Here is a 19896-nt window from a genome sequence, read left to right as displayed (position 1 = left end):
CTCTAGTTGAGGCGCATGAGCTCGAGGGCTTAGGTGCCCCCGCAGCATGTGGGATCTTAGTTCCCTGACCAGGGAATGAACCCGCGTCCCCTGAAGTGTAAGGAGGATTCTCTACCACTGGACCACCAGGGAAGTCCCTATGGTAACAATTCTTGAGATAAAATAAAGCACTAGAGTAACAGTTTTTATGACTCGGCAAAAAAAGTTAACAAAGCCAACAACGGTTTTTTGTTTAATTCTCTTCCAACTCTACAGACATAATTCTGCCTTCACCTTCATTACACTTTCATATGGTCTTAACAGGGGATGCACCTCCTCTTCTAAGAATCTCCGTACCTGCCAAAGAAGAAAGCAAATGCAAGACAAAAGAACACGTTAAGTTTTGAGAATCCTTTTTTCAATGTCAATTCATAACACTGAGACCTTATTTGATAAACTTTTATGCCACCACTGAGCTTCTATTTTTCTCAACTCCCTGTCAGAAATCTCTCCCTAGACACAGGCAGCTCACCCCATCAGGCCCACCAGGCTGCCCCTCCCCACAAACCAGCCTGGCTGTGTCCTTTCAGTTGGTCTCACCATTCTCCACCCGTTACCCAAGCTAAAATCAGCACTGCTTCTTCCCTCCTCCCCATTCAACCAGCTTCCAAGTGACTAACATCTTAAACAGCCCTCGAATCTGTGCCCCGTGTGCACGTACCCTGGCCTTGGCTCAAAGCCCTCGTCACCGACTGCTTACCCACTGTAGCAGCCACCTTATTGGTCTCCCGACCTCCAGTGTAAGTCCTTCAAATCCAATACACCAGAGTGACTTGAATATAAATGATAAGCTCCCGTCTGTCTTCTACTTTAAATCCTAACTGCTTCCAGGGCACCTGATAATCTGGCAACTCTCTCTTATGCTGGACGTCCATGCATTTGCCATCTCCTCTCACCCTGGTGTCCCCTACAAGTAACTCCTACCTGTGCTTAAGATTCAGCTCAGATGTCATGTCTTCCAAGAAGTCTTTCCTAACTTCTTCTAATCTAGGGCTGTCTCCTTTGTGATCCCCAAAAAGATGTGCTTCCCTCAATTCTTGCACGTACAGCTTGGTATTCTAAGCCTTCACCATTACGTTTTGAGCTCCCTGAAGATAAGGATTATCTATTCATCTTTAAAGCACCAGAATTAAACACAGCAGCCAAACACAATCTGAGCACCTAGTCTGTACTCGATAAATGTTTTTGAATTAACCCATAGTCTCCAAAAGGCCAAAGAGGAAAAGTGACAAACATTTACTGAATAGTTACTATGCACCAAGCTAGGCCTTTCAGTCCACACTCTGAGATATGTATCTCTATCCTACCAGCCAGTAAAAGTAGGTAGTCAAGACTGAACCCAAATCTACCTGACAGTAAAAACCCAATCTTTGTCCATTACACCACGGCTCCAGACCAAAAGAGAATTCAGAGAAATCCACTGGGAGAAACACTTAAGGCAGCTCAAAACAACCAAATCTTTAAATTTTAGCCAGCAACCTACTCTGAATTCTTTCTAACTAGCCCCATTCTCAGCATACCTCCCATGAAGCAGAAACATTATATTAATAGATAATATTGCAGGCTCTGCAGCCCAGCAGTGTACAAAGAGGGCACTTGGGGAAGACTGCAGCACCACAGAAGTGTTCTGATGTTTACCTGCTGGGATGCACGACCGGTGAAAGAAGAAGGATCCAGTAAATGGTCCAACTGGGAGTGAACGGGACTGAAGTAGGCATCAGCCTGGATACGCTCTATGAGGTCATTGTCACCCCCTTCCTGCTTGACCACAGCAGCTGCCTGATGGGAGAGCACTCTGATTTTCTCATGGCAATCCTGGGAAGACAAGGAGTATGGTTGGCTTGCTAGTAACAGGCATTTGAGGGTCCATGCTGTCTATAGCAGCTGGAGCAAAGGCCTCCTCCAAAGTTTCATGAACCATCTGCCCTTGTATCCTGCCCACTTCCCAGCATTTCCTATGGAAATTCAGACCTAATTTCTTCACTGAAAGTGGACCTTTTCTACAAGTGATTAAGCAATTCACTTTTTAATAAACTGAGTTCACCGCCATCACCCTCCAAAGATAAGCCTGTTCTAGGGCAGCATATGGTCACTGTTCTGCACCAATACCATGACTGAAGGTAATAACAGAGACAGCTTCGTCCATCCTTCTTTGGGAAGGAGAAAGCAGGACTTAAGGTGTACTTTGTTTACCCAGGAGCATGAGGGGTTACAAACCTGGCGGTTACCTCCAGCTTTCACCATGGCCATAATGATGTTCTCTGTGGCCATGAAAGGCAGCTCTTGCCGAATGCGCCGCTCAATTACCTGTACGAGTGAAGCACCAAGAAGGATGCCTCAGGTTACAAGGTCATACACACAGTAGGACATCAGCTATGACCAAAAGAATACACAGCAGGGACACGAACTACCATATCTATGAAGAAAGAGGGTAGAATGGATTGTCTTATGCTACACTGTTATTTTTCAGTTTTCTCATAATCCAGAGTATTATTTTGATTTTAAAAAGGAATATTGACTTGAGTAAACTTTTCAAAGTTGCTTCATCAGAATGATTCCTAAAACCTCAAGTCTGCTCAATTTCAGTGCCTGACTTTAGGAGCCAAGTACAGCATGGGAACAAACCCACCTGCCTCAGGTACTCACAGACAGACCAATGGAGTAGTCTGCTCTGCCCGTCACAGCAGAGCTGGTGACTCGCCGGTGGACAATTTTAAGCCAATTCGAAGCACTTCTTTTTCCCTCTTCTATAAACATGTCTATGAATCCCACAGACCTAGTTCCCTAGAGCTTATGCCACAACCTGAAGAGTGAGCTCTGCTGGGGAAGAGCTCCTACTGGACCAGAATCCAGCTCCTCCAACACGCTCACTCCAGAGCAGAAGGTCACCCACCCCGCCACATTCCAACCCCTCCCTCATACTGTGCTTTTTCACGGAGGCCTCTTACTCTGGGGTACACCACCAAGCCTTCAGAAATGTTCTGCAGCGTATTCAGTATCGTATCTGCAGTGAGAAATGCCTCGGCCAAACACATTCGTCTAGAAAACAAACAGCCAATTCAGTTATCGCTTCAAGCAAATAACGATTTCCATGAAATGGAGGGTGTGTCCTGAGAAGCTGCCCTGATTGCTACTGATTTCTCACGCCAGATGTGCTACTTGGACAATTTCCTTCAACTACCCCAATATCCTAATGACCCTCAAATCTACCACCTCTTGGGGCTTCCCTGGTGGCGCAGTTGTTGAGAGTCCGCCTGCCGATACAGGGGACACGGGTTCGTGCCCCGGTCCGGGAGGATCCCACATGCCGCGGAGCGGCTGGGCCTGTGAGCCATGGCCGCTGAGCTTGTGCGTCCGGAGCCTGTGCTCCGCAACGGGAGAGGCCATAACAGTGAGAGGCTCGCGTACCGCAAAAAAAAAAAAAAAAAAAAAAAAATCTACCATCTCTTGACTAAGACCACTTGCCCAAGCGCCAGACCACATACCCATTTGGAGAGCTCCACGTGGCTGATCTGTAGGTTCCCCAGACCCAGAACTGCATTCAGCCACTTTTCCACTGCCTGCTGCTCACCACCTCACCCCACGCCTCCTCTCCCTGTAGCTCCTGACAAGGGAAATGGCACCAGCACCCCGTCACCATCTTAACTCTCACTCCAGTCAACCGCCAAGGCCAGCCCACCCGACAACGATTTCATATCCACATCCTCTCCAGTTACATGGCCACTGTGCCAGTGTGTACTCGGATTTTTTTTTTTAAATATTTTTATTTCATGTGGACCGTTTTTAAAGTCTTTACTGAAGACTTTAGAGTCTTTGTTACAATATTGCTTCTGTTTTGTTTTGGTGTTTTGGCCATGAGGCATGTGGGGTCTTAGCTCCCAGACCAGGGATCAAACCCGCACACCCTGCATTGGAAGGTGAAGTTTTAACCACTGGACCTACCAGGGAAGAACCTGGATTCGTTTTTTTTTTTAATAAATTTATTTATTTATTTATTTAATTTCGGCTGAGTTGGGTCTTTGTTGCTGTGCGTGGGCTTTCTCTAGTTGCAGCGAGCAGGGGCTACTCTTCGATGCAGTGTGCGGGCTTCTCATTGCATTGGTTTCTCTTGCTGTGGAGCACAGGCTCTAGGCGTGCGGGTTTCAGCAGTTGTGGCTCGCAGGCTCTAGAGCACAGCCTCCGTAGTTGTGGCTCACAGGCTTAGTTGCTCCACAGCATGTGGGATTTTTCCGGACCAGGGCACGAACCCGTGTCCCCTGCATTGGCAGGCGGATTCTTAACCACTGCACCACCAGGGAAGCCCCTGGACTTGGATTTTTAAAGTAGCCTCCTAACTTGTTCTGATCAGCTCCCTGTCCCCTTACAACTGATTCTCCAAATTGGTGCAGGGTATTTTAGCGTGCACATCTGATTAGGTCACAGCCTGCTAAAAAACAGTCAATGGCTGACTTCCGAATGAGTTCGCGTTTTATTCCCATAAACCCTGGAATATGCACACACCCCAGAGACCTAGCTTTAACTCTGATCAATTCCTCTCAAGAAATTCCAGCAGAATACAAGCAAACTAGGGTAATGAATCTGCTTTTGAATATTAATAAGTATATACACAAAGCAGAAAATCACGTGCATGCTGGTACCTTATTAGTAACTACAAATTACTCCTGACCCATCTCATAACTAATTAAGATGTTGCTGTGTCAAGACACCACACCTGACATCCCCCTGCCTTCAGAACAGTATCTTTGGGACTCCCCTAGAGGTCCAGCGGTTAGGACTTCGCCTTCAATGTAGGGGGTGCGGGTTCCATCCTCGGTCGGGGGGCTGGGATCCCACATGCCTCACAGCCAAAAATAAACCCACAAAAAACATAAAAGAAAAACAGAAGCAATATTGTAACAAGTTCAATAAAGACTTAAAAAGAAAAAGAGCGAGCAACATCTGAACTCCTTTTCAGGGCCTAGAAGGCCCTTCATAAACTGGCTGCTACCCAAGAGCACGTCCAACCTCATCTCCTGCTACAGACTTCATTCTCCAGGGCTACCCGACTAGTAGTAACTCCCCCAACTGTTCTTTCTCCTGCTCTGTGCCTTTATACGTGCTCCCAATCTTGTCTCAAATGTTAAAAAATGCCTAGATTTCTTAAGTCTAAAGCATCACCTCTGTGAAGCTTCCCTCAACTCCTCCACCACCCCTCCCTCCGCTTTGCCCCCACAAGGATTACTCTGTATATATTTTGATTCCAACACATATCACACTGTTCCTTCTATGTTCTTGCCTCCCTATTAGACTCCAGGCTCCTCAGGGACAAGGAGGGAATACAGAGATGCTCATGAAGTCCTGATGCTTCCAGGCCCCTCTTGGTCCTCCCACAACTTGCTGTATGTGACATCCACGTTCCCGTTCCACTGACCGGTTGGCACTATCATCCAGTGTGCGTTCAAACCACTGCACAGATGCTGTCTGCAGCGGGTCCATGACAAGGGTCATTAGGTGACGGGCCAGGCTGCAGCACCGCTCCGAGCGCATAGGGTTCCGCTTGTACGGCATTGCACTTGAGCCTGTCCGTGTAAAGGAGAAGAAGCAAAGGCAGGAAGACCTCAGGGGACAGTGGACGGCCGAGCACGCTCCTGGCGGAACTGCTTACACGCGCCCGCGGACCTCCTGGCATCTCGCGGTGTTCCCAGGTCTCCACACAACACTCACCAATCTGCTGTTTTTCAAAGGGTTCCTCCAGCTCCTTGAGGCTTGCCAGGAGTCGTATGTCAGTACAAATCTGGGGAAAAGCAGGGGCACAGGCATCACTCACACTCTTAGTATGTGGGGTCTGGGGCAGGGACTGGACTGATGGAGGAGGTGAGCTCTTTGCGAGCCCGCCGAGCTGAAGCGCAGCATGTCCTCCCCGAGGGAGACTCCTCTCAGCTCCTGAAGAGCTGGCATTCGGGGAGCACGGGAATGTTCTGGTGAAACACTGCGTAGGATTATCACGGACAGACAATGGTAAGATGAACTTAATGAGAACATGGAAACTAGTCCTTCCTTTTAACACACCTTAACTTAAGAGGCTTCACTGACCAGCCCCAAATTGCTATGAGTGATATCTGACATCTCTCAAAAGCCACAATGAAGTTGAAGTGAGGCTGGGCGGGTCTATCTGTGGCGTCCAACACTCCCATTATTACCACCACTCACCTTGTGCACCGATGCCCCCAAGCCGGCCAGCACGGACAGCACCTCAATATCTATTTTTCGTGTATAGGTCTGCCCTGTGATGATGAAAGCCCTAGTAATGAATAGAAAAGAGCCTCACGTGAAAATATTCCAAAATGTGACTGTGTCAAACAAATGAGCAAAAACAGACTGAGCGAAAGCTTGGTGCCACTGGAGCGCTAAGTCACACTGAGCCCAGGACCTCGCTGATATGTGGCTCCAGGAACAAACTGCTCTTCCACCCTTTTTACTGATACCCAGACAGCCGCCCTGACCCCAGGAGGAAACACGGTCCAGCGAGCCTCTGTCCTGCTGCAGTCCAGTGAAGTGCCTGAAACAAGGAGCCATGGGGGAGCCTGTAGCCCTCGATGCAAATAGCCAGACTGAGACCAACCCATCGGAGGTCCTCAGTAAAACACAAAACAGCAACAACACGGGTAAGGCTACTCTACTGAACTCAGAACTAAACAGCTTCCTTTTTTCTTATAAATTATAAGAAATATAATAGAATCCAGACTATAAGAATAAAACCCAGGCTAGAGATGGAAGGAAATGGGTGGAAGGACAGAGAAAGAATTTAAAAAAACAACAAAAAATTTAAGGTCAAATCTAGAGGAATAGTATCTTTCATTACTTAACAAGGAGGCCAACACTTTTCCCACTTACCTACCTCTTAAATCCTGCCTTTTCTGTCACCATCTTGTCAAGCTGCTCTACCTTGGAAAGAAAAGACATCCCTATAGAAATTCAGGTGTGTCTAGTAGGAGAATATCTTGACAAGTCATCCTGCCCAGGTTTTGGCCTTCACTACCCGCTTCCAGTCCAGGCTCCACCCATTCCAGGTTCAATCGCTCCTACCATCCTGGAGGTCAGCTTTGTCTCTGGTGCTCCTACAGTTGAGTTTGTATCACCCAGGTCACTTTCAGAATACCTTTTGGTCATCTCCCTCGAAGAGCTGCAGGAAGCTGGCCTGGGTGCCAGTGGTGCCCTTCACTCCTCGGAAGCGCAGGTCATCTCGGACACGCTTCAAGTTCTGGAGATCCATGCAAAGATCTTGAATCCAAAGACAGCAACGTTTCCCAACTGTGGTCAGCTGAGCAGGCCTGAAAACAACCCAAAGAGAACACAGAGAGGTCTCAAACCAGTGACTTATTTCATAAAACCTTCACTGCTTCTTCTAATAATCACTGCTACCTCTGGGAAGGGCAAGAATTAAAGTAAGAGACAGAGAAACCAGTGAAGACAAAACAAGAGCTAAAAAGTTTAAGCAAATAAGTTAAGCAAATTCAATGTCATTTATAAATATTCAAAGGTTATAGAACTAAAGGGCTACTAGCATAGTTCTTTCTTCACCATCAAGAGGCACTATAAGGGCAGAGACAATGTCTGTTTTGTTTGTCCCCAGGCCTTGGCAAGAAATACACACGTAACAAACATTTGCCAAGCATCTAACGTGTTCTTGGTATTGGAAATACAACAAAGAACAAAACAGACAAGTGGAGCTCATATTATCATGTAAACAAGTAAACAAACAAGATAACTGTTCATTTTTAAAATGCTATCAAAAAATAAAACAAGGGGCTTCCCTGGTGGCACAGTGGTTGAGAGTCCACCTGCTGATGCAGGGGACACGGGAAGATCTCACATGCCGCGGAGTGCCTAGGTCCGTGAGCCATGGCCGCTAAGCCTGCGCGTCCGGAGCCTGTGTTCCGCAGCAGGAGAGGCCACAACAGTGAGAGGCCCGCGTACCGCAAAAAAAAAATAAATAAATAAAAATAAAAATAAAACAAGGATGACGATACTGGAGATTGTGACTCTAGACTGACAGTAAAGAAAGGGCTCTGTAAAGAGTCCAGATCCGACGAAGAGGGACTTCCCTGGTGGCGCAGTGGTTAAGACTCCGCCTGCCAATGCAGGGGACATGGGTTTGAGCCCTGGTCTGGGAGGATCCCACATGCCACGGAGCAACTAAGCCTGTGTGCCACAACTACCGAGACTGGGCTCTGGAGCTCACAAGCCACAACTACTGAGCCCATGCACCGCAACTACTGGAGCCCGCAGGCCTACAGCCTGTGCTCCACAGAGAGAGAAGCCACCGCAATGAGAAGCCCACGCATCGCAACGAAGAGTAGCCCCTGCTCACTGCAACTAGAGAAAGCCCGCATGCAGCAACAAAGACCCAACACAGCCAAAAATTAAAAAAAATAAAACAACAACAACAACAACAAAAAAGATCCAATGAAGAGCCCAGTCAAACTGTGGAGAATAACCCCAAAACACACACAACCAGAGGACTCTAACATAATAGCTAATGGCTTTGTCGTCAGTCTGAGGTCTAAATCAATCTATTGCAGGTCTGTTTATAACATAAAACATAATTATGAGTAAACTGCAATAAAGTCAGAGTTCTATTAGATGACCTAGCCTACTCCATATGGAATTTCTCTTCTATTAGGCTAATGATACTGACAGCTGGCGACATCAAGGCACCCCACTAGGAATGTCTATAGCATACACATCAAAAGTTAGGACACATATTCCCAAATCAACCTTATGGTAGTTTTCCTTGTTAACTTCTGCTACTAGATTATTGGTACAAGCAAAGAAAAAAATACATTTGCATGGACCTATTCATAGGAGCATTATACATAATAGCAACAGAGTGGAAACAAGCCAAATGTCCAGCAACTGGTGAATAGATAATGTAAAAATAAATTAAGTACTGACACATGCTACATGGATAAACACTGAAAACACTATGGTAAGTGAAAAGAAGCCAGTCACAAGAAGATGAATATTATATGATTCGACTTAAATGAAGTGTCTAAAAGAGACAAATCCATAGACAGAAAACACATTTGTGGTTGCCAGGAGCTAGCGAATGGGGGGAATGGGGGAATGGGAGGGAATGCTAATGGGTACAGGTCTTCTGGGGGGCGGTGATGGAAATATTCTGAAATTATATACTGGTAATGACTGCATGAACTCTGTAAATATACAAAAAACCACTGAACTGTATACTTCAAATGGATGAATTTTATGGTATGTCAGTTATATCTCAATAAAGCTGTTTCTTTTCAATTGCAGGGACTCACCCATTCTGAGGTCATATCTACACATCAATACCATTTTCTGAGTTTCTAACGGCTGCTAACTGTGGCAGCAGGTACCTCTCATGAATCCATCCCCAGAGGAATACTGGAATGCCTGCATTCCCTGAGCACTCTCCAATAGTTACAGGAGAAGAGGAGCTGCAGCACAGGTGACGCTAGGTGTGTATGGAGCCAGCACAGAACGCAATATTTGTCATGGCCCAGCCATACACACTGAGCACTGACTCCTTCACAGGAACAAATCCTTCTGGTGTCTGCCACTAATAATGAAGGCTCTAATTTTAAGGAAGATTAAATTCGATAGGCTTTCCTAAGTTACAGGGGATGATACCCTTGTTGCCACAGCAACACCCCATTAAAACATAAGGCAGGGCTTCCCTGGTGGCGCAGTGGCTGAGAGTCCGCCTGCCGATGCAGGGGACACAGGGTCGTGCCCCGGTCCGGGAAGATCCCACATGCTGCGGAGCGGCTGGGCCCGTGAGCCATGGCCGCTGAGCCTGCGCATCCGGAGCCTGTGCTCCGTAACGGGAGAGGCCACAGCAGTGAGAGGCCCGCGTACCGCAAAAAAAAAAAAAAGAATGGAATCACTGAATCAAGAATACTTTCTTGAGAGGCAGAGTGGAAACAGATCCAAGAAGGGAGCAATCAGAGGCTCCCCCTTCCTGGGGCCTAAACTGGGAGAGCCCCTCCTTCCCTCCTGCTCACGCCACAGGAAGGTACCCATCTAAAACTCTGGTCCTTCATAGTTACCCCAACTAGCTGTCTACTGTCCTAACCTGCAAAACCATCTGGGCTGACTCTACTAACCAGCATTGGATTCCTGGAGTGGGAAAGGAGGGATCAGGCCCTGTGACCTAAACAGGATCTGCTCTCCAACCTCCTCCTTGCCCCTAAAAGATCTCCCTGTAGGCAAAGGAGATACCAGAAGTGTTAGATTATTAAATTAAGGAAAAAAAAAAAAAAAAAAAGAATACTTTCTGTATACATATTTTCTAGTGAAACGAACCACTAGATTTACTCTCTAAGCAGTATAGCTTTTAAGGTAGGTATAAGGTTCATTCCTCACAGGCACCCCAAGTGCTTATGTTTTGAGATTTCTCACCTCCAGGTTACCATGCAGAAGGGAGAACTGAAGGAATACATGGAAGCTGGATGCACATAAACAAGCCCAATTCCCAAGAGGTAACCCTCTCACTTACTGGAAATGTGTGAAACCTAAGGTGGGAAGATCAGCTCGTTCCTTGGCAAAGTCGGCAAGCCGAGAGATCACCCTGGCAAGCTGCAAGGAAGACCATGTGTGAGAAAGAGTGAATTCAGGCTGAGCACTTGCATAAACAGGAACTAAACTTGGAGACAATTTCATAGACAATTACACCTCCAGCTCACAGAAGGCAGAAGCCATATTTTTTCATCTTTGTATCTTAAAGTGCCTTAAGAGTTCATACTAACCAACATTCAGAAACTGAGTTGACTACCTAAAATGTCACGAATTATTTCTGCACAGTTTTACCACCACTGGCATGTTCATGAAGAAAAACAGGACAAAATCATAAATCTGACCCACATATTCCAGCCACGTGCTGCTGGTTACACTTTGTTTACTAAAAGGCTATGCTTTAAAAAGCATTAACTTATATAGTGATTTAGCTCAAGAAGAGATAATTAGTTATACAGGTTACATCGAGGATCACTCATCTGAGTAAACAATAACTTATTTAGATTTACATTGTGCTGCTTTACGTCATGGTGCCCATCTCCGGTCACAGGGAATCTTAGGACTGGTAAGAAACTTCTGTCAACTTCTTACCTTTGGCAAAAGCAGGTCAAATGCATTTCTAAGAATAATCAAGTCCTGCAAGGGAAATGCAGTGATCTTACATTAATCGGCTTTGCCCAAACAACATTATGACATGACACTTTCTGGCCATCACAACTGGGTTTCTAACCTAGTTGCCTATATCACTTTCAGCAACACACTGTGCAAGCCAGAAGATGCTGACAGAAATTCTCCTCTGATTACTGTTTTAAAAGCACACCAACTTAGAGAGCAGTACGACTGGAATCTATAAGCACAAAGGCTTTATACTTACAAAGCCCTATTTATGTGGTATCTAATGGAACGGGAAAATGATAAGGGGTATGCCCCATCGTGAATACGGCAAAGATGTCCAGGTCAACAGGGTTTATACCTTCCCGAAGATTAGTGTTTGAGTTTCTGAGAAGAATACATAGGGGTTAAAAAAAAAAAAAAAAAAATCCATAAGGCACATCTCATTAGTTTCCACTCCCTTTTTTTCATGTCAATCATTGCTAACAAAAAAAAGTCATGAACTACAAGATCTAGGTTTAGGAAATTTAAAGCTGTTCCTGGGGGTTTAGGAGATGTAAGTGTTGCAGGCAACTCCAACACATGTTTATGAGACAGTAATTGTTGAGCCCAACTACATGCTGGGTCATTTTAAAAGGATACTCCAAGTTAGAGAACTGTTGTTCTCCCATTATCTGATTCACCAATTACACATCGATGCCTTTAATTACGTACCACATTAGACAAAAAATGTTACTTGGGGCAACTTAGAAATTATGGCTTCTTTCTGAACTGCAAGTGTATCTGGATTCTAACTTCTAGTCCCACGGGTGCCCTGCAATAAGGGCAGAGCTTTGGAGCCACTCTACCCAGGCCTGAATCCTTTCCAGCTGCAAAACCTAGAGCAAGTTCTTCAACTTCTACACTTCCTCATCTGTGGCAATGGGGAAAATAAAGCCAAAGCCAAAGACTACATATTCTGAATCCATTTATATGAAATTTCGAGAAAAGGCACAACTATAGACACAGAAAGCAGGTCAGTGGTTGTTTGAAACTGGAAGCAGGAGTGGAGATTGACTGTAAAACAAGCAAAATAGAACTTCCTGGCGTGAGGGATATGCTCGAAAACTGGAGTGTGGTGAGGCTGAATGATTGCATAAATTTACTAAAGCTCACTGAACTGTACCTTTAAAATGGGTAAACTTATGGTATTAAATTATACCTCAATAAAGCTATTTAAAAATGGAGATAACAGAATCTATCTCTTATGCCTTTTGTGAAGAAAAAATGAAGTAATACATAGAAAGTGCTCAGAATAGTGCTGGGCACCTAGTAAACTTAGGAAAATGTTTGCTGTCACTTTCTCGTGTTTGACTATGAGACACTTTTGCTAATTAAAGGATTTAAGAATTATAATGTAATTATTTCTTTTTTTCAGAAGTCTTGGCAAAGAGTAAAAAGGACTTTGGAAAGGAAATCCCTTTGGAAAACTACTTTAGCCACTAAAATGCTAAGATCTCGGCTTACGTCCAGCATACCAATGCACAGGCAGTATCTATACGTCTCATTTTATGGACGTCATTAGGGGCTTATAGTTTAGATTGGAAGGATACCAAAAGCAGAAAATTCCTGAGCACTGAGATCCTAAGATCTATGGAGTCGCTTCCTAAAATGGACAAAATCAAAGAAAATTTATAAATGCATTATAAGCATTGAGTCTAAGTGGAAACAAAACAACATCATGGGCTCCTACTGTATTGTCTCCAACATAGCAGGAGGTGGCACCAAGATGAATAATGCCAGCAGCTTTGGGGCAGCAGTGGGCAAACGTGTGCACATGAGCCATCACATCATGTCGTAACTGCTTCTCTTCCTCAGCTGCCATCTTGAAGTCGATGTTGTCCAGGTTTGATTTCATCTCCTGGATTTGTTCATCTGTGATAGGCAAACCCAATGTCTGCAGAACAGGCAAAATAAAATAAAATAACTTCTTGTAGCACAATTATTTGAATTGAAGTGACACTGAAAAAAAAATTGGTTCATGTTAAGCATTTATGCCCTACCTTCCAATTCTTAAACTAAAATTGGGGCAACTAAACTAAAAGGACATGGGGAGAAGGAGACAACTTTCTAAATGAATCATGGTAAATTATATTCTAAGGGAACTCCAATATATAAAACAATGCAATCCTGATTTTTGTTCCCTCTGTCCCTACGTCTCTGCTCACTCCCTCACAGGTCTGGTCTCTGGGCTCAAACGCCATCTCCTCAGAGGGGTCTTTCCCGACTTCCATGTGAAATACCCTTCTTTTGTGCACTCTCTATCTATCCCTTTAGGCTGTTTCTTTTTAATTTATTTAATTAATTTATTTTTGGCTGTGTTGGGTCTTCGCTGCTACATGTGGGCTTTCTCTAGTTGTGGCGAGTGGGGGCTACTCTTTGTTGTGGAGCACGGGCTCTAGGCGCGTGGGCTTCAGTAGTTGTGGCACATGGGCTCAGTAGTTGTGGCTCGTGGGCTCTACAGCGCAGGCTCAGTAGTTGTGGCGCACAGGCTTAGTTGCTCCACGGCATGTGGGATCTTCCCGGACCAGGGCTTGAACCCATGTCCCCTGCATTGGCAGGTGGATTCTTAACTACTGCGCCACCAGGGAAGTCCTAGCCTGGTTTTATTTAGAGCACTTATCACCACATGACATTTTTACAAATCTATTAGCCTGTCTCTCCCCTCTAGAATGTATATACACTCTCTGAGAGAAGAGCTTTGTGGTATTTATTGCTTACTCTTTAGTGCTTGGCACATAAGTGCCCAAAGTGTAGCATCCAGGCCACAGCTTTACATTTGATCTAGATGGATTTAGCCTGAGAAACCAAAATTAGGAATGCTATTAGTATCTTTGCCAACAAATTATGTGCAGAAAATTCAGTGCCACTGAAAGCAATTCCGGGGCTTCCCTGGTGGTGCAGCAGTTAAGAATCTGCCTGCCAATTCAGCGAACACAGGTTCGAGCCCTGGTCCAGGAAGATCCCACATGCCGCAGAACAACTAAGCCCGTGCGCCACAACTACTGAGCCTGAGTGCCACAACTACTGAAGCTCACGTGCCTAGAGCCCGTGCACAACAAAAAGTAGCCCTTGCTCGCCGCAACTAGAGAAAGCCTGCGCACAGCAACAAAGACCCAACGCAGCCAAAAATAAAAATAAATAAATTAAAAAAAAAAAAAGCAAGCAATTCCGGGAGATACAAATGAGAAAATAAACACATCAACATCTTACGTTCATCTATCACTGAAAAAATCAGGCTGACAAAAAATAGCTGGCAGCCCACAGGCAGCTCAGAACCCTGGAGCCAAGTATTGAATATGTACATTGGTGAAATTTATCCAAACCTCACTTGAAAGCCCCAAGGCCTGGCCCTGGGAAGGGGCTCACATCTTAAGACCTACCTTGTCCAAGATGGTAGCTACTAGTCAGATGTGGCTATTTACATTTAAACTAGTAAAAATTTAAAAGTAAAAACTCAGGACTTCCCTGGCAGTCCAGTGGTTAAGAGTCGGAGCTCCCACTGTAGGGGGCACAGGTTCGATCCCTGGTTGGGGAACTAAGATCCCACATGCCGCTCAGCCCAGCCAAAAAAAAAAAAGGAAAGTAAAAATTCAATTCCTCAGTCACACTAGCCACATCTGGCCAAGCTGCCTTGGATTTTTAGTCATCAGACATGACATCTCAGGGCTCCTCCCAAAGCAAAGCAGCAGGGGGCAGCGTGGCCAAAATGCTTCCTATCCCCAAGCAATGTGTCTTCTCAAAATTTATTCCCTACTCCTAATTTTCAGCACTTCTCCTAATCTCTCATCGCTCAAGTTTTTTTTTTAACTACTGAATTATGATGTAATTTATGCTGTTAATTTTGACAACCTAGCTAATAGATAATCCAAACTCAGGAGATATCAAAATTGTATGCATTTCAGGCAATGTATATATAGACTGGGCAGAGGAAAGGACACATATTCAGACTCTACATTTCAATCCCAGCTTGAAGCTTTTACTAGCTATGTTGAGTGGCAAAACCTTAAGAGTGCCACCACCCTTATCTACATGGAGTACCAAGTAAAACAGAAAACAGAGTACATGCTAGTACATAACAAACCACAACACACTTAATGCTCTTGTCTACTATCTATTATTGTTATCTGAGCCCACAGTTTACGAAATCTCTCTGTGCCTCCATTCTATCCTCTGTAAAACAGGAATAAGTTACTTATTGTAAAGAATTGTTTTGAGGATTAGTAAACTATTAATTTTTAATCTTCAAACTGCCAGGCACACACATAGCAGGCACTGTAGAACTGTCTACTTTTTTTTTAAAATTGGAATATAGTTGATTTACGATGTTGTGCTAGTTTCAGGTGTACACCAAAGTGAATCAGTTATACATATACATATATCTCTCTTTTTTAGATTCTTTTCCATACAGGCCATTACAGAGCATTCTGTCTGCTAGTGTTATGTACTACTTTATTTTCCTGAGCATAGTGATAGGAAGGGGGTAAAATCTAAGAAGAAAGTTTCCTGTTTGGGGACCGTGTACCTCGGTCCTAGGCACGTACTCAAGATTGTTTCCAGGTTTACTAAATGTCATTTGGGTACTGCCATTTTGCTTGTTGTGGCATTTTCCTCTGAAACTTTACAGCTCTGTGGATCACCTTCAGTTTCCTTCAGCTCCTCTGCAAAGGCCCGTCTGTAGCTATTTCTGAAATCGTTGGGCTAAATAGGTCTACATGCAGCTCTTATAAGAGAACCCATACATCTCATCTAATAACCCCGATTCTCCCTCCCCAGAGGCAGACGGCAGCAGAGTGGAGCGGAAACGGTGGCCCAGGAAACATGGATTTTGTAGTGACGGTCCGGTCTCAGACAACACTGAGGCACTGTGGAGGGCGAGGTGGCTGAGCGCTCAGTCAGGCTCTGCACGGGACACGGGTTCACACCCGGGTTCCTTTATCAATGGTTAGGAGCAAAAAACGCGCTGGGCATCATCGAGGCTTGGTCTTCTTCCCTACCATGTGGGAAAACCACCACCTAGCTTGCAAAGTCTTTACGGGTTAACGGGGGAAAGACATGTACAGAAACAAGCACAACGGCACGGAACGAGCGCTCGGCTATGTACTCTTGCAGGAACCGCCAAGATACTCCCTGAAACGGGTAACTGCACTTCTTGCCGCCCCCTGTGCGCCTCGAACCCTCGACGATTAAAACACGTGAGGCAACAGGTGGCGGCTTCCGGGTCTCCTGCCCTGGGCTTCCTGGGGCCTCTGCTCCTCTGGAATAACGGGGAGGCTGCCTCCGGAGTCTCAGCCGGCGCTCCGCACCCAACCCGGCACGTGCGGGGCCGGGCCCGCCTATAGCTCCGAAGCACTTTACCTGCTCGGCTTCCGCCAGCCACAGCCAGAGCTGCCGCCAGGTCCGGAATTTGTACCTGTCGCTAAACACGAAGCACATCTCCGGGCTGGCATAACGGGAGGCAAGCGGCGAGCGGTAGCTGTCGTGCCCGCAGGCCGCCTCCCGCCCGCCACCGTCGCCCCCCGTCGCCATCCCGAACACACGACCTGGCCGAGGCCAGACAGGGACCCGAGGACGGAAGCGGAAGTCCGGGAGCGGAACACCCTCCGCTTGGTCCCGCCCCCGGGGTTCCGGGAGACCCGAGCCCTCAAGGTTGTTCAGTTTCGGCGGTTGGCTGCTGAGGGTTAAGGAGTTTCTCTTGGTTTACCAGAAACGTGATTAGCGCTTCATAAGTTACTCAGCAGTTCTGCGTCTCAGTCTCCCCATCTGAAAAAAGGTACATTAAGACCCGCCTTTAAGATTCCTGTGAGGATTGGGTATCATCAGATCGATGTCTGGTTCACTTAGAAAGCCCTCTGTGTTTGCTATTATATTGTCGCCTAATCCCTCCCACGCTTCTACCGCCTGCCTGGCCCCCAGCGCGGTTCTGAGGAGAAAGGAAGATGCCCAAGGGAAATCGGCATTTATTGAGGGCCAAGTGAGCCCCTTGCGCGAAAGTGCAGTAAAAATGGATTTCAGCAAGCGCTGGAACTGAGACTCATAGACGCTGATGACTTGCTCACGGTCACCCAGCTAATAAATGGAGCCGCCCGACTTCAGATTCTGACTCTGAGCCATTACGCTGTGTAGTTCCCAGCATACACCGTGCCGGGTCACACCACTGGCTTGGTGAAGGCATTCCCCCGTCCTGGAACACCTCTCTCTGTCACTGCGTCTTACGTAAGGCCCAGATGGTCCCACTCTTCCCTCTGGTTGGCCAGTAATAATAAAACCACTAACGTTTATGTAAGTTTCACTAGGCATCAGGCACTGTCCTGAGTGCCTTACACATGGGATCCTCATTACACCCATGTGAGGATCCTGAGTTGTTAAGGTACTATTAAATGAAATAATATACTACTCTCCAGTGCAGAGTAAGTGCTCAGTAAATGCTCGCCATTATTATGATCCCCATTTTGCAGATGACAAAGCGAAGGCATGGGTAGGTTGAGTGTCTTGAGATTGCTCATGTAGAAGCGCAAGAGCTAGGAGTTAAGTGCAGGGGGATAGGCTCCAGGCTCCTGGTTCTTACCAGATTCAAAGGTACTCTTTCCTTTGTGCTACAGTAGCAGGTCCTATACTGCTTTGAAATTACCTGTTTCTGAGTGTCTCACTATGAAGGGAGGTCCATTTTGAATTCTCAGCTTGTTTGCTGAGGTGAATGGCCCCTTTCCCAGTAACCATAATACTTCAGGAATATTAAAAGCTGCTGATTAGATCTCAAGACTTCCAAGATCTTGTCTTTGACAATAACTTTTTTTCCTGTCACCTTTCCATTCCTGCTTTAAAATTTTCACGATTTACTCAAAAACTCATGGACCACCCCTGTAAGTGTTCTCCCTCCCCACCTCTGGGATTTCATATAGGTTTCTCATAACTCTCACCAGAGTTCAGTGTTGTTGGCCTTTCCCATCAATGGCAAACTCGGTGCAGGTGGAGATCATGCCTGCCTTGGTCCCCCGTATCCCTGGCAGGTGGATCCCGCACAGGACCTAACGTAGTGTAGGTGCTCAGTAAATGTTCGCTTGGTGAATGAATGCTGCCCAAAGGAGCCTAGCGCACAAAGGGAAACAAGGCCCACAGTCGCCAAGATACAAGTTAGATCCTGACATTGCCGTTCCTCTTCCCCCAGCCTCTCACATCCTTCAGTGTCCTCATGCCATAGATCCTTCATGTCTCCACCTGGGCTTCAGAATTGTCAGAATGGACCGCAGCACCAATCCCAGAATACTGTGGCCATCAGAGAAGCCCATCAGCTACCTGGGCTTCTCACCCACATCTTCTACCTCCCTCTGGAGCTGCAGAGGGTTGCTTTTGGGGATGAGGGCAGACAATTCTGGAAAGAAGACGACTACTCTCTTCAACTTCCAGGGCTGTCATTGCTGTGCTGTGATGAGTTTATTCTCCTTGCTTTCCACGGTGACTACTGCAAACTACTGTCTCCTCAGTTTTCCAGCCTCTCTCCCGGCTCTGCTGTACTTTGCTGTTACTTTTCCTCCTCCAATAGGAGTTTCTGTCTCCAATCTCTTCGTTCAGGAAAGGATCTTTCTTTTTCAATTATTTTATCGAATCTGTCCAGTTCTGCCTCCCTTCTTGTTTTTTTTTAAACGCACATATCTCTTCCACTATAGAAACACCTTCACTTGCTGTTACCCCCTTAACACAAAAGCTCTTTCTGGCCGCCTCTTCACCAACTGGCATTGATGTTACTAGCTGTGTGACTTGGGCGATTACTTATAATCTTTTGGCACTTGGGTCTTCTTACCTGTGAAATACGGCTCATGACCCGCAGGTGTAGAGTGAGGAGCAAAGGCAGGTGACATAGATGGTGACATCCTAGCTCAGTGTCTGGGGCTCCTGTATTCAACACATTTGTTCCCCTCCCTTCTTTATTCCTTAGCACTGTGATGCAGCTTCTGCCCTCTCGTCTCCTCTAAACTGCACTCTCATTGATCACCAGTAACTTCCTCTAATAATTCAGAAGTCCCTTTGCCATAATATGTTTGCCTATTTGCATAAAGAATCACTAATAAAGGCTATGTGGAGGTGGGTGGGGTGGACACGCAGGGAACGGGATAGGCCAGGTAACCGGGAACAAGCTTCCCAACGTACATCTTTAAATCATTTTGATTTTTGAGTCAAGTAGTTTTCCTTTTTCCTGTATTAAGTCATCCCTTTTGGCTGATTGAAATATTTAGCATTTTTGACAACCCCTCCCTCCTGCTTTGAAAACTAAAGTATACTGATTCTCCTCCCTTTCTGACTGCTCTTTCTTTGACGATCCTTCCTTCTCACACTCCTGGAAAAGGAAGTGGTGGGAATTTCCTCAAGATTTAACCCACCTTTACTCCCCTTGGAAATCGCATGTCTGCAAGTCTTATCTTCTGAGTCCACAGGTTTCTCCAAATTTTTTTTTTTAATGTAAATTTATTTATTTGGCTGTGTTGGGTCTTTGTTGCTGTGCGCGGGCTTTCTCTAGTTGCGGCAAGTGGGGTCTTCTCTTGTTGCGGAGCATGGGCTCTAGGCACACAGGCTTCAGTAGTTGTGGCTCGTGGGCTCTAAAGTGCAGGCTCAGTAGTTGTGGCGCACGGGCTTAGTTGCTCCGCGGCATGTGGGATCTTCCCAGACCAGGGC

The 19896-nt window shown here is 46.0% G+C and overlaps 1 protein-coding gene across 1 annotated transcript; it reads right to left on the bottom strand.

Moving 5' to 3' along the window:
- Positions 1–205: 205 nt before the first annotated feature.
- Positions 206–16803, bottom strand: ADSL (adenylosuccinate lyase). The gene is made up of 13 exons (XM_029206307.1): positions 16585–16803; positions 12920–13123; positions 11167–11211; positions 10559–10638; positions 7178–7349; positions 6917–6963; positions 6229–6319; positions 5743–5812; positions 5450–5597; positions 2988–3078; positions 2257–2346; positions 1678–1854; positions 206–336 (listed from the first exon to the last, which is right to left on the bottom strand). Exons 1-13 carry the CDS (start codon positions 16753–16755, stop codon positions 250–252), a joined length of 1473 nt encoding a protein of 490 aa, XP_029062140.1. The 5' UTR covers positions 16756–16803; the 3' UTR covers positions 206–249.
- Between the last annotated feature and the right edge of the window lie 3093 nt (positions 16804–19896).

The sequence above is a fragment of the Monodon monoceros genome, unplaced genomic scaffold, assembly GCF_005190385.1.
Source record: "Monodon monoceros isolate NGI ecotype Baffin Bay Population unplaced genomic scaffold, NGI_Narwhal_1 Super_Scaffold_6, whole genome shotgun sequence".
NCBI lineage: Eukaryota > Metazoa > Chordata > Mammalia > Artiodactyla > Monodontidae > Monodon > Monodon monoceros.
This window is presented reverse-complemented; position numbering and strand designations above follow the sequence as displayed.